This window comes from Podarcis vaucheri (genome assembly GCF_965113315.1).
Source record: "Podarcis vaucheri genome assembly, chromosome: 4".
NCBI lineage: Eukaryota > Metazoa > Chordata > Lepidosauria > Squamata > Lacertidae > Podarcis > Podarcis vaucheri.
The window spans coordinates 15144882-15160521 of NC_138762.1; the positions used below are offsets into that span (position 1 = coordinate 15144882).

A 15640-nucleotide genomic window follows, 5' to 3' on the forward strand; every position below is an offset into this window, starting at 1 on the left:
CCTACGTGCATGCATAAAAGCAATAGGCCAGACCGGTAAGGATAATAGGAGGCCTCTTGCTCTCTGCCCAGACCATGGAATTTGTCTGAATACAACAGGGAAAACTGGATGTCTTGCCCCAACTTCCAGCCCCAGGAGTTGAGGGAGGGGGCCTGCAAGGAGAACTCCCATGGGATTTCTGGCCTTTTGACTCTAGGTGTAAATGGTTTGGGGGAAGGGGGGCTTAGTGCTAACACTGGCAAGCTTTGCAGTTTCATTTGGATGTTAAGTTATTGGATATTGGTAACTTCATGTTTAGATATGCAAGGCATTTTATAATATTTTAAATTATTGTGTAGTCGTATGGATTGTATTTGTGAGCTAAACTACTTAACTCACTCCTACTCTAGGTTTTTAAGCAGGGGTTGGATGACCATCTGTCACAGAAGCTTTAGCTGAGATTCTTAAAACTCAAAAGTATTGAATGGGGGGGCAGGTGTTGGACTAAATGACCTTTGGCATCCCTTCCAGCTCTATGATTTTATGATTCTTCTTGCTGTGAAAACAAGCAAGAAGACCAACAAGCAAGAGAAACATTACTAAGTTGAGAGTAACTCAAGAGCTATCCAAGTTCCTAAGTGTCTCCGTCAAGTTTTTATGGGTGTGTCATTACTATTAAACATTTTAGACTCAAAGGAACAAAAATGGCAAAGCAGAATTCTACTGATCTTTCTATTTTTTATACTCTTAACGTCAGTCATTTCAAATTTTCAAGAACACAGAAGTCACAAGACCTTTGAACTACTTTCAGTACAAGTTGTATCAGCTGGTGTCCAATGAAATCACTGTGTGAGTTGTTCTGCTTGTGCAAAGGAACTTCTCCTCCTGTCCCCTTCAACCCCTCAAATCTACTCTGCTCTTAGGTAATAATGCTTATGAACTTCCTATAAAGCAATGAATAGTAACTGTTAAAGCATTATGATGGACTAGATTGACATCTGGTCTGACACAGCAAGGCTCTTATGTTCATATCACATACTGCCTTTTAAACTTTCCAAAGTTTCAAAAGAAATTTGACACACAGCACAGATCATTGCTGTTAAAATAACACAAATCTAAAGCTTCCTTGCGCGTGTAGAACTAGTCACATAGTTGACTGCAATCGCAGTCCTGGCAGAGACAGGATAAAAGCATGATAGCACAAGGCACAGGGGTGGGAGCAAAGGGCTGGACTTCAATGGAAATGCAGATGCTACTGGTGAAGAGCTTTTGGAATGTTTCTTCTCCCAGACTACTTGACAAAACACCAGCATTTAAAAGCTCATTCAAATACGCTCCATAATGTTGACCCCCTCTAGTATATACTTTTGAGTTTTAAGAGTTTTATATCCAAAAATCTTTTCGAAGACTGCCTTCCTTTCTCAGCCTTCATCAACTTAAAAGCCCTTGCTGCCAGCTTAAAAATAAAATAAAAAATATTGAGCTTCCAACTTCAAGTCCAGAATTACTTCTTAATTAAACTTGCTTGTCACTTGGCACTTTTAATTGTCAAATTTAATATGACTGTTTTGACAAAATGTGTTTTGTGGAAGCTGCAAAACTCACTGCAGTTATTTAGATCAGCACTACATCAACCCTCTGATCTGCAAAGTTCTTCCTTTCCCAAAAGCACACACATATGCACACAGCCTTCTAATTAAAAAAACATACGAATAAAAAACACCTGGGAACCAAATCATTACCTAGCTGGAACACAAAGCACAGTGGTGTAAAAACAGATCTTGGTTCCATTGGTAGCAAGACTTAACCTTCTAGAGGTCAATTATTCATTTGAAGTTGCATTTTTACATTTAAGTAAACTTATGAGTAATTAGAACAGAAGCTATAAACGGTAAGCTACACCTTAAAATAAATTTATTCCAGACAATGTAATCCTTACCCTCTTTTTACTTTTGTGAAATCAAAAGCTACTTGTCTGTAGGAAACTGCTTTTTCATTCAAATACCTGCTATATCTTCTGATAAATGTGGACATATCATACCCTAAAGAAGAGAAAGACAAAACAAATTAGCTCCCTGTTTTGCATGAACACTTATGACTAAACATTAAGAACGTAACAATTTAAATTCACAGGATCATCATTTGGACCCTATGGACAAATATATCTAACTTACTGTGAGAATCAAATAAATTAAAAGCACAGATTTCCATTTACAAGTGATTTTAGACACAGACATGCCCTGAGCTTCCTCTTCTCCCACATTTCTCCTTTGACTAAATTAGAACTTGTACATCTCACTCTCTAACTGTAGAAATCATTTTATGGGCCAGCTTCATTAGCTGCATACTAAAGATGATGTCTGTGTTATCTGTTATTTCCTTGTGAATGTTAATGAATTTCCTTATGAATGTTAATTGGGGGGGGGGGGAATGTGGACATTTTACTATTCAACTGCAGACTGTTGTAGAATATAGAGAAGTCCAAATATCTTTTAAGCACTTGGGAGAGGTCTCCACCAGAAGGGTTACACTTTTCAGAATGATAACTGAGTCCCGAAGCAATGATGCTGCTATAAAGACACCTTCAAGGATGTCATGACTCACTTGAAACAAACCAAATGATTTACCTTGCAATCCACTTTTGTCCAAGAAATTGCTCAAGTTAAACAATGTGTTCCTGGAAGCCAGATACTGGATAAAACGCTAGAAGGGATAAAAAGACTTTGGATTATTTGACTGGAATTGTACGTAGCTCTTTCTGTGTATCTTATCATTAACATAGAGTGACCTAGGTCAGAATGCCTATAAGCCAGGTTTCCCCAATCTGATACCCTCCAGGTTTTGGAATTACAGCTTTCATTAGCCCAGCAAGCACAGTTTGGGTCTCAAACTACAGTTTGGCGTAATGTCTGAATTGATTCAGCTGTGATGATGTGAGTACAGAAGAGAAATCTTCTCAAATTGTCCAATCCAAATAAGCAAACCAGAGCAGTTCCCATGCTGGCCTCTCACGCACGGATCCAAAGGCACTTCAAATGCCTGCTTTTTAAAGCGAACTATCCAAGTTGATGAGCTAGAGCTATTTAGACAGGAATACCATCCTGGAAGTAAAAAATAGGTGTTCACCTTGTAAGTCGAACCACATTGCATACAGTCTCAAGAAATGTAAGGCTGGTTCTGAATACAAATATTTTTGTGCTCATCCTTTTAACTGGGGTGGGCATAGTGTGTTCTCTTTCATTTTCTTATATTTAACTTGTAATAGTGTCATCATGCTGCAGTTTGCTTGGTCAGAGCAAGTGGCAATATGAAGTATAGAGTGATGAGAGGCAGTGAGTGGGCAGCCCAGTTGAGCTTCAGACAAACAGCTGGAACAGGATGCAGCAGCCACCCTGCTCTGCTGGCTCCACTGTCTGCCAGCCCTGGGATGTCTACCCAAAGGATCCACAGTCCAAGGCTGGCTGTCACTGCTACTGGCCATCTTCTTCATCCCCAGCCAGCCTGGAGATCATCTCCTGCTTCCACATCCCAAACAGCTGATCAGGATGCAAGAGCAGCACTGTGGCAATGGGGAAAATGGCCAGAAGTGGCAGCCAGCCAGCATGTGGATCCACTGCTATCTCCTGCACCACATACCAGGCATTGCAGATAAGTCAGCAGCATGCAGGATAAAGGAGCACCCCTCAGGAGAAGCAACTGGGCCAAAAGCAACATCCCCAGAGTTCCAAGGCTGCCGTTAATGCACACACCCTGCCCCCTTGTTCCTTTGCCTGAGTCCTATAATGACTGACTACACAGAAGTGAACGTAAACACCCAAGGTGGACAAAGGAAGACCATCCATCTTTCTCACGGCTGCAACCCTTCATTCAGCCGGGGGATTGGTAAGATTTAAAGGGGAGTGCGGAGTTTGGTGAGCAATGCAAGCAGGAGCACAGCCCCCAGTATATACTGGGTGAGCATTTTAGGTCTTGTTTTACTGCTGTTTTTATATTTTTCTTCTTTTTGTGTGTGTGTTTTTTTTGTCGTACTATAAGTCACTTGGAAGCACTGGTGTAAAAAGCAGCAAAAGACTATATTAAGATAAATATATATTCTAGCACACATTGAATCCCATTTGGACAAGACGACTGGATCACTACAACTATGACCTACTCTGAACAGTGAATGAACTTACATGCATTGGTGACATTTAGCCAGTAAACAATTTAACCATGTGGTAAATGATGCAGACTTCAAATGACTCATATTAGTCCCATTCATTCATCAGCCAGCCCACAAGTGCCTTTTCCTTCTCTGGTAACACCCTCATCAATGCCAAATACATGAACTGAGCAGTATAAATAAAACTTTTGTAATAGCATAGTATGAGGTAAGGAAGTGTTTTAAGAATGAGATCGTGAATGTATTTCACATGGTGATGTGGCACCATTGTTCTGCAAAATGCCCTACTTCATCTCCCCTCCCCTTCAACAGGAAGGATTATGGTTCTGTGATATAAATGAATTCAGGCAATATGTAGCCAGAAAAATAAAAAATAATCATTCATGTTCAAACACTATCCTCAGCATTTTCCCAAGTTATGACTGATCACATGCATTATGGAAATGCACAACTGAACAAATGTGTTAATAGTTTTACTGAAGGGGTGATATATATTTAACCAAAACAAAACAAAAAACCTGTTTTGAGATGCAGAACCTAAGGAAGACTGTGGAATGCAAAAAGTAACATTACTCCTCAGAAATTATTGCAAGCTGATTATTTCTAAACTGCCCCTATTACTTGTTCCCACCCTTTTTGAATTTTCTATAGTTCAATTCTATAGCTGTAGACAAAATTAACACTAACAATTTTCACAAATACTATAGATCAAGTTGTTCACACTTGATCTATATCCTCAATGTCTTTCGACCAGATCCCTAACCACTGGCCATGCTAGATGCAGTTAATCTGAGCTGAAGTCCTGAGGAATACAGGTTACCAATCCCTGTTTCAGAGACACTTACAAACTTATTTATGGCATGTAAGTGATCAAGATCATCCAAATACGCTTTCACAATTTTTGCCAGGGAACATGCATTAGTTAAGCCTCAGGCTGTTTTTAAATACCATTCATTATCCCCAATGCAGGGCAAAAAGCCAGGTTGCACTGAATAAGCCAATTCTCTAATGTATGAGTGATCTGCAGTAATAAGTTACCTCATTTCCGTACACCATTAGATGGTGTGTTGTGATGAGTGACTTGAATACCACCACCCAGCTACTGTTCATTGTCCTTTCGAACAAGCTGTCCGCCAACTGTGGGATATTTACGTTCATCTCATTTGTGCACTGTATTAAATCTGCAACACAAAGAAATTCTCATTGATATTTAAAACAGCAACAGGTTCCATTCAATGAGTGAGGAGAGAATTCTATGGACTACTGGCTGCATTTGCACATCACGCTAAGTCATAAACTGATTTGCTATGGAGCAGAAGCCCACTACTATACACTGCTGAATTACTCCCTTCATCAAGCTGGGAGCCATAAACCATGAGCCCTGGCTTAGAGTGATGTGTCAACCAAGGCTCATTATTATATTATTATTATTTATTAAACTGCTTAGTCTTTTTACGAAAACTCAAAGCAACTTACAAAAATAGCATACAACCAAACCATGTTTGTTCTCGCAAACAAACCAGAACTGCTAAGTCAGTAACAAAATTTGGTTTAACCTGGTTTGTTTGGTGAGAAAGACAAAAAGGACTGGGTTCCAATAGTCACATTAAACCAGGGTGTGCAGTTTCTTGTTCCCAGCTCAAAGGGAAGAAAGCAACAGGAGTGATTCAGCAGTGTGCACTAGCAAGCTGATATGTCGTAGTAAGTCACAGTTTATGGCTTTCTATGACATGTGAACACAGCTGCTCATTTGGTGTGGGATTTCCAGGGCACCTTCAGATGATGCAGGGAGACTGAGACCCAAGAGTAACAGTACACTCTGGAGCATATGCCCCAATATCCTCTGCACAATGCAATGATCCCATGGCAAATGCACAAGGTTCCTCAGATTCCCTGAAGGATAGCAACAGTTTGGGGTGGGGGGGGGAGAGAGAGAAAATGAAGCAGGTAACTAAGACTTTAGAATGAGGTATGCACTGGAAGCTTTTTGTTCAGAAGAAGAGGGGGTGGAGACAAAAGTTTAATAAAACTTATGAACAGCATGCAGAACAGTTTCTATTCATCCTCACCACACCAAAATTCAGTGAAACTGATGGGTGGTAGCTACAGCAAAAAGCAATTATTCGTCATACAGTGCAAAATTAACATATGAAATTCATTAACATCTCTATTGAAACAGTCTTTTAAACGTATGCCAACAGAAATAGCACATGACATTCATGAAAATAGAGTATAAAATGCAGAAGATCCACACTGACACCTCTAGAGGTGGCGGTTCGTTCTTCTCACACAAGAATCCACCCAGACCTGCCCTCAATATAGCCAACAAGAAAAGTTCTTACTGATGTCTTAACTGCAAAGTGATGTAGCCTGAAGAAGTTTATCAAGTGCATGCCATAAACAGGGGCTGTTCCATGTGCCCACAGATCTATTTTCATGGTTATACAGAACCCCAAGTAAAGGTTCTTAAGACTTTAATCATGGGGTTTCGTATGAGAGAAGACTCAAATTTACTGTACTTAGACCATCTATTCTAGAGCTTTACACGTAGTAATCAGATATCTAAACAAAAACCAGAGTACTTAACTTTACAATCCGACCATGTTAATAAAACAGGGCAGCAACATTTGGCACCAGCTACAGTTCCTAAACACATTTTGAGCAAAGCCTGTAGTATACACAGTAGTAGTCAACACATGTTACTGAACTACCAGGTCCAAAAGACAGCTGTACATGGAAAATTTTACATTATTCTTTGGCGATCCCTTGTAGCCAAGTAAGATTGTCTTTCATGCATGAAGCCACAGCAGTTTGAAAATCAAAATGGTTATTTTGTGAAAGCCAGTTTGTACTAGTCCTCCCTGCCCTACAATATGCTACTCCAATAGTGTGCGCACACACACACACACACACACACACACACTTGATTTCTGGAGACCGAGTGATAGCAAGGCCAATTGCTCCAAGCCACAAGTATGCAACTCATGAGGAATTTAGCCATGTTAAAGGACTTGAAGGAGGAATAAGAAGACAAAGCACACTCAACAGGCTAGAGACATAGCAAGCAGGTCATTTGTTTATTTTCAGACAGATTGGGAAGTTGCCTATTATGATCATACTTCCTTCCCCACAGCAGAAAATGGCAAAAACCTTATCCAATTTTGCATTCTTTGTGGACCCAAAGCCACTGCAAATTTCACCCTAAGTACCATTGGGGGGGGGGGAGTAACATCTGAATGGCACCAAAGTAGCTTTTCCAACAGTTTCACAAGCAGCAACTTTCCTTTAAAAAAAAAATGCAATTCTAGTTCCCCACTGAAGTGCTGCATAAAATGAGTCATGTTTGGAACAATATCTGTATAACGCTAGGGCCGCTAGGGCCACTTCAAACTAAACTCTTCCATATGCAAGCACTGAATGCAATACTATGTTCCAAATATTAATACATGCCTAATGTGAGAAGTGGCTTAAATTTACTCATGGGTGCTGGAATCATGTGAGAACCCAACTTTTCTCCCTTCAAAATAAAACAGAAACAAGGAAAACAAAAGCCAGCCAAAGGCTTTGACCATTAGCAAGAATAAAGCTCAACACCAATACTTTCTTCAAAGTTAGAGACTTATCTTTGGCAGCCATAGAAATACTTAAGCGATTTAGCAGATTAAAAATGTTAAAGCAGCATTATAGTCATCTAACCTAGCCGGGCTGCCAAGATTTAGTTTAATGGTTTTAATGTTAGAGAGCCCAGGAAGAAGGGAACGGAGGAGGCAAGGGCAGAAGACAGCAAAACAGTCTACAGGAAAAAACACACAGAAGCTAACCCTTGGTTTTCTTCTTGCCTGAAGCTTCTGTAAATGGAGTCTTAGAAATAAAGACTTTAAAATACTCATTGATGTAGTATTCACTGTTTCCTTACCAGCCCAAATAGTTTCCTGCCTCCAACTTTCCTGACTAAAATGTTAGCTTCCAGTTGCTGTCAACTGAAGTAAATTGTAACAAATCCAACCACTGTTCAGCTTTATATAAAGATGCACTATTCTATAGGTTTTGTTCATGACTCAAGGGGCTATAAACACCTAGCTTCCAAAGACCTTTAAAGTTTTGGCCATATGGAGAGTGTTACTTATGTGCTGGTTCAAGACGAGGGTTTGTAAAAATAGGAAAGGAAACACAAAGCTCTCTGGATTCAACTTTTGGTTGGGGCTTACATCATTCACACCTACAAAAGCAAGCTGCAGACCAAACACATGCCAAAACTATTAGTTTTGTGCCCAGTGTCTGCATATTTTCTGTGTTTTCATTGCCGCCTCCAAGTTCAACTTCATACAATGTTCTCATTCATATCCAATAATCTGGAAGCATTTTTAAGTCTCCAATCTACCATTCTCTGGGAAAGAAGCCCCCCTCCCCACACCACATCTGGACATGTCAAGAGCTCATAAGGTTTGATGGGCATTGTGGAAATTTAACTAAAAAGAGCACACATAAGATTTGGTCTTCCACACCTGTTCAGAAAGGATTCAATGACTTCTGAACATGAAGAAACTCTACAATGCTGTAGGGCTAGTACAAAGACTAAAAGCAGTTTTCAAGATAAGTTCAGTATAGGGCCGCTGCCTAAAATGATATATCCACGTGAAGTTCGTTTTGCGCTTCTACCCTGTAATGATTCAGCACACCTAGCAGTGTTGTGATATCTCAAAGGTTTACCTCAGCCAATGATATACTGGGCAGGAAAATGCAAAACACAATATCCTGATACAGATGCACAATATCCTGATACAGATAAGTTATGCAATGTTCCACAGGAGAAATTTGATACAGGGATGCAGTTTTTAGAGGTAGAATCAAACATAATATGAAGCTCAAGCTTCAGTTCAACCACATTTAACATATAACAAAAAATGTATCATGCTTAAGTAATAAGCTATTCAAAGAGCAAAACACTAAGATAAGGAGTAACTTCATTTCCTGTCAAAACCCTTTAAGCTAACACTGGCAAAAGAATACTTTTAAAAGACCAGGATATTTAAGTACAAAAGAGGAGAGGAGAAATTTGGGTCCCTTTAAACAAATGGCCCATGCCAATTTGCTGCTTGGAGGTATTTTCACAGGACATACAAAAAGTATTCAAATTTTAATTATATCCTATTTTTATAGTTAAGGTGATACAAAGACCTGTAATATTTTGCAGATAAATTATTGTGGTACAAGCAGCCTTAAACCAAGTACAGTGGTATCTCGGGTTACAGACACTTCAGGTTACAGGTTACAGACTCCACTAATAGTAGTACCAGAAATAGTACCTCAGGTTAAGAACTTTGCTTCAGGATGAGAACAGAAATCGCGCCGCCGCAGCACAGCGGCAGCAGGAGGCCCCATTAGCTAAACTAAATGCATGTGACATGCTGCAGTGTCTATTAAAACAGGGCATCTTGGTTTTACAGTGGCACCTCAGGTTAAGAACAGTTTCGGTTAAGAACGGACCTCCGGAAAGAATTAAGTTCTTAACCTGAGGTACCACTGTAAAACCAAGATGCCCTGTTTTAATAGACACCGCAGCATGTAACATGCATTTAGTGCATCTCAAAAACTGATGGCAAGATCTGCACAACAGCTCTAGGGACTGACCCAAAGGGCAGCAACTGAGCTCCACTTTCCTCCAGCTTGTTAAGTTCCTCACTCACTGACTCACCTTCCGAACCACACAAAAAAACCACTTCTGGGGCTCTAAGAATGGAAGAGCTATGCTAGATCAGACCAGAGCCCTATCTAGTCCAGCATCCCCAAACTCTCTTTTACAAAGCCAACTTCCTGACTCTCTTCTGCTGAATTCAGATTTCCGAGTCTCACAACTTCAATTAAAAATCATGTTTCTAGTCTCTAAAGCTGCAGACAGAAACATCACACACAAATTAAGGGGAGGGACCCGACAAGAATTAGAGAATTTGATGTTTAACTTCACATTTTACTTCATTTGACAACTGACCTGAAATTATCAGGAGGGAATAAGCCCTATGCATAACTTTATATACTGTGAGGTAAAGGCACATTAATACCATAAAAAGGGTGGGGAACAGTAAGACATAGTCCATACCTGTCTACCTCTTTATGTGGCCCTTTGAACTTTATAGCCTTATCAAATTGGTTTCACCTTGATCCTTATCAGGCCATTATTTCATCTCTGTAGGGGATAATTAGCCACGTAAGTAATTTAAGAGATGCAACTGTCCAAAGGGCAACACCTACACAAGACTGGTAGAAACAAAAAACACGTTTCTGCCTCCTCGCCAAGCAAAGTATAGAACAGTGTAGAACGAGTGTAGAACAGCCTTCCTTCAAAGCCTTTTCACTATAATTTTGTGAAACAAAAACTTACTTGACTATTTTGAGAAGACTGGAGTTGCCTTCTCCGTGTACTTTTTCTAAAAGGAGACAAGCAAGGATCATCCAGGGAATTGCCTAGGAGTGATGAAAGTCCCCCTTTCTGTTTATTTCCAAGTTTCCTTAGCATGTTTTGCACAGGACCTAACTGGGAGTGCTGATGAGGGAACAGGAAACAAGTGTACAGTGGTACCTCGGGTTAAGTACTTAATTCATTCTGGAGGTCCATTCTTAACCTGAAACTGTTCTTAACCTGAAACACCACTTTAGCTAATGGGGCCTCCCACTGCTGCCGTGCCACCGAAGCCCAATTGACTAAGTGCTCCTCCACTAAGAAAACGTACCTAACAGCCCCCAAAATTTCAAGATCCATAAGGTTTCAGTATTTTTATGTAGACCCTTCAGAAATTCATTACTTCCATCTTCCAATTAATTTAAGCTTCAGTATCACCAGGGAGCATTTTTTAAAAAATTCATGTCCCAATACCATTCTGCTTCAAACCCACGAAGGGGAAAACTTTTACCGTACTGTTACCGCCCTGAAAGTTAGGTAGGTCTCTTAGCTCTGCTGTGAGGTGTGGAAAGTCGCAGGAAAAACATGTGAAGCAAACACATGCTTATCTAAAGTCTTTTAAACAGTAACATCTTTCACTAAAGGTATTCAGCTGCAAACACAAGCACAGTGGACCACTTTAAGGGACTTCTACCATTATCCCTCATAGCAGAGTAAGATTGTCACCATGAACAGTGAGCCTGTGAGTGACTGTAGAGGCCAATTCTGGATCCACACGTCCTTCCAACAGTGCGGACATAGGTTTCCAGGTGGCAGTTTAACATGGTGAGGGTTTGCCAAACATGCCTTCCTCTTACCACATTTTTCCCTTTCGTCCTGAGTTTGAGCACCTTCAAAGTCCATGACACCTTTGGTAAAGACTATTCTCCAATTGGAGTGCTCACAGGCCAGTGTTTTCCAATTGTCGGTGTTTATATTACATTTTTTAAGATTTGCCTTGAGAGAGTCTGTAAGCCTCATTATGCTTTCCATTTTTAAGTTCGGAATAGAGTAGTTGCTTTGGAAGACTATGATCAGGCAACCGCACGTGACTAGTCCAAAGAAGTTGATTTTAAAGAATCACTGCATTGACACGGGTGATCTTTGCTTCTTCCAGTACACTGGCATTAGTTTGCCTTTCTTCCCAAGCGATATGTAAAATATTTTGGAGACACTGTTGATGGAATCTTTTGAGAAGTTGGAGATAGTGTTTATAAGTGGTCCATGTTTACATGCATACAGTAAGGTTGGTAGTACAATAGCTTTGTAAACAAGCATTTTGTTTTCCCTGCAAATGCTCTGGTTCTCAAACACTCTGCACTTCAATCGGGAGAAAGGAGCACTCACAGAGCTCAGGCGACGCTGAATTTTGGCATCAATGTGGAAAGGTAATTGCCAAGGTAGGAGAAGTGATCGACACTTTCCAATGTTACACTATGCCACTGACACAGGTAGGTAGCAGTGTTGGTCTGATGCAGTCAACATAAATAAAAGAAATTAAAAAATTGCCCAGTAGTACCTTAGAGACCAACCAAGTTTCTTCTGAGTTTAAGCTTTCATATATTTTTATTTATTTATTTTGTATGCCACTGACAGTTTGCTATAATATTTTAATGTAGGTGTGGGAGGCCACTTTCCCGAAACCACAACCAGTGGGAGACATTAGCTGATGGCAGGATTCAATTCTGCTGGGTGTTGCTTCACCAATGCATTCCTTGTGGGAAAGGCACCGGTGACACAGACCTGCAACCAACAGGACTGATCCCTCTGTCAACAGTTTGTGAACAAAATACAATCTTGCTAGTGTGTGCTTTGCTAATTCAATCTTTGCAGGGAAGACACTGGGAAAGTAGATCCCTGCAGCCAGTAGGTCTGAACTCTTCATTCATCTGCCATTGAGCGGAGAGTTCAATCCTGATGGGTGCTGCTTCATGAGGCTTTCCGCCTGGGGAATGTGCTGGTGAAGCAAACTCCACTCCTCCGCAGATCAACTTTGACAGGTGGGTAGGACTTCCCATCTATCAGCCACTTGATGCTATCATGATGTCAGGTGACAGAACATGAGGGTGGCCTCATCACCTGCCAAAGTTGGCCCATGGGTGTGTGGGGGGTGGATAAGGATCTGGTTCCCTAAGCCAGATGCAGTTAATGCTTTAATGACACCATGGATAGCTGGGCTACAACACTCTAAACACAACCCAGGACTTGATCAGCCCAGCATGCCATGTAAAACGTCAAGCATTATGTATCTATAATGCTGACATTATTGAAGGTGGCTTTATGGAACAGTATACTAAATATCCACCGCTATTGCCATGATAGCTAAATGGAACCTTCCACGTTCAGAGGAAGGAGAGACAGCAGTGAGGGACAGCTTTTGACTGCATGCCCCGCTTGAGCTTCCTGGAGGGATCCTATTACTCACTGTTGGAAGCAGAACGTCAAGCTAAATGGACTTTGCCGATGCAGTAGAACTTCATGTTCTTACAGATAAGCACCAAGAGAAAAATATTGTTCTCTTCCAGTTTATTATAAATAAATAAATACCTTTAGCTTTTCCTATATCCTGGGTGCATCTGGGATATACCAAAGGAGTTCTAATTTGAGTTTTCCCTATATCTTACTCAAGCAAATGAGCTAGACACCTTGCAGAATGAGGTGGGAGCAAGCTGGCTTGAACCTTACATTGAAAATTTCACATGTGTTAGTTTAAAATCAAAATAAACCTTGACTACCTCCTTCTGACAGGGAACACAAGATATACCCTCAGTCTACCTTACAGCTACAGAAACCATAAGAGCTACAAAGTGGTGAATTTAGGTGCTATTTATAGTTCTTTAACCTTTTCTGCCACCCCATTTTAAAAATAAATGGAAATGCCCAAGATCCTAACTAGAACAAGACAGTTGTTATAACATGTACTTCTTGGAACAAAAACTTGTTCTTACAAGAGCGGGTGCATACTACCAATCTAACAAAGAATTCAGATTGGTTTGTCGTAAAAGATGTGCTCTGCCTAGAGCTTGTGTGTTTAATTTTATTTGGTACAAGACAGAGTCTAGGGCAAGGAATTATCATACAATTATCCTACACCAGACTGTTTTTCTTTAAATAAAGTAGCATCCTTGTGTATTAGCCAGTGAGAGTAGGACAGGAATTTGTCACAGTTCTGATAGATATAGGACACAATATAGATTTTAACCTCTGGGAGAAACTTTGGAAAAGCGACTTAAAATTTATAGCATGTTATTCTTGAAGGAGAACTACCTGAAAATGATTCACTGATGGTATTTAACTCCAAGTAGGCTTGCTAAGATTTACAAGACAGAATCAGATAAGTGTCTGAAGTGTAAAGAGGTGGAGGGAATGTTCTTTCATATGTGGTGGACATGTAAAAGGGTAAAAGAGTATTTTGGAAATGATTTATAATGAATTGGAAAAAAGTTTTAAAATTACCCCCCAAAAAAAACAAAAAACAAAGACCTTTCTGTTGGGAATAATTCAGACAGAAATTCCCAGGTGTCAGGAAAGGCTATCTATGTATGCAACAACTGCCGCCTGTGTTTCATTAGCCCAAAAATGGAAAATGAGTGAGGTCCCAACCAAAGAAGATTGGCAACTTAAGTTGACAGAATATGCACAACTTGCAGACTTAACATATAGAGAACAAGAAGAACATACGTTTAAAGAAGATTGGAAAACGTTTATTGGATATATATTGAAAATAACTGTGTACAGAACCAGATTCCATGGATATTTCTTTTCACTGTTTGAGGTAGAGAATAAATGGAAGGGAGCAGCTCCCAGGGCACCCATAAATATTTTGCTAGCTGGGGAAAGATAACACAGTACTATGGCAGCTGCCAGGAGCTTCGTGAGCCAGTAGGGATACTTGCACATTTCTACTCTTGGGGCAATCACAATTCACCAAAGGAGAGCAGCCGATTCCAAAGCAAAAAATAGCTGCAATATATGTTATGTGCCTTCCGGTTGTACCTTGCAGCTCAAAAGCAGCTAATCAAGAATCAACTACTCAAACTGACTGGCATTAGGCTAGACAGGGGGGGGGAGAGAGATGCAGCACTAGAATTTGGCTGCTTTCAATTTTCGTTTGAAAGTAAAGGTCAATTCAGGTTAACATAGAGTCATAAACAATTATACACACAATTATTCATCTTAAAACCTGTCAGATCTTTGCAGGTATCTCAAACAAATACAAAAATACTTTTACAGGAAATGCAGGAATCCATACAGTTTAATGACAAGACAATCCTGAAAGGGTATAAGTGCAACATTAGCTAAGAGGCTTATCACTTGGGTAAATATCTTTTGTAGGAGGAAGACAAAAGACATTCCTAGGGGCTGAAGAAGCAGAGGCAAGACAGACTTTGACATCAAAAGTCTTAAATCCAAATACCAGGAAGTTTTAGACAACTATGCACCTAATCAAAGTTCACTTCTCTTCCTGTTATTAAAACAAAAGGAATGTAGGTCTTAGTGTTAATTATAAGCCTTTTGGTAGTCATCATCTAGCATCCTTCACCATACTAGCAGGTAGCTACACTTAGAATTGTTCAGTGTACAAATAACAACATTCAAGGTTTGCTTAAAGTTGCCCTCCTTGCCACACTGCTCTTTAAAACATGTTGTTCAGCTGGCTGGGGCTGATGGGAGCTGAAGTCCAAAACATCTGGAGGGCACCAGCTGGGGAAAGCTGCTTCAGCAGCAAGTTTGTTTCAAAGCATGCAAACATTCGGGGGTGGGTTTACATAACTTTCACAAAATCTGAAAAAACCACGACACAATGGTTAGAGTGTTTGACAGGAAGCAGGGAAACCCTGGTTCAAACGCCCACTCAGCCATGAAATTTGCTGAGTGACCTTGGGCCAGTCAGTTTCTCCCTCTCCCCAAATTCTCTCACAGGGCCACTTAGGGATAAAATAGGGAGGACCAGGTTAAAGATTATGATTTATTTTTATATCCCACCCTTCCTCCAATCCAGAGCTGGCAAAAAAGATCAACTAGGGGAAACAAGACACATTATAATGAGAGCCATTAAAACC

The 15640-nt window shown here is 40.3% G+C and overlaps 1 protein-coding gene across 8 annotated transcripts in view; it reads right to left on the reverse strand.

The window, feature by feature from the left end:
- Nucleotides 1–15640, reverse strand: part of PICALM (phosphatidylinositol binding clathrin assembly protein) — a 65133-nt gene that overhangs the window by 33186 nt on the left and 16307 nt on the right. For all 8 annotated transcript variants that reach the window (XM_082219277.1, XM_082219280.1, XM_082219274.1 and 5 more), the window contains exons 2-4: nt 5180–5322; nt 2607–2682; nt 1919–2021 (exon numbers count right to left, since the gene is read on the reverse strand). In XM_082219277.1, coding sequence (XP_082075403.1) covers nt 1919–2021; nt 2607–2682; nt 5180–5322 — 322 coding nt within the window. The remainder of the gene's footprint in view (nt 1–1918; nt 2022–2606; nt 2683–5179; nt 5323–15640) is intronic.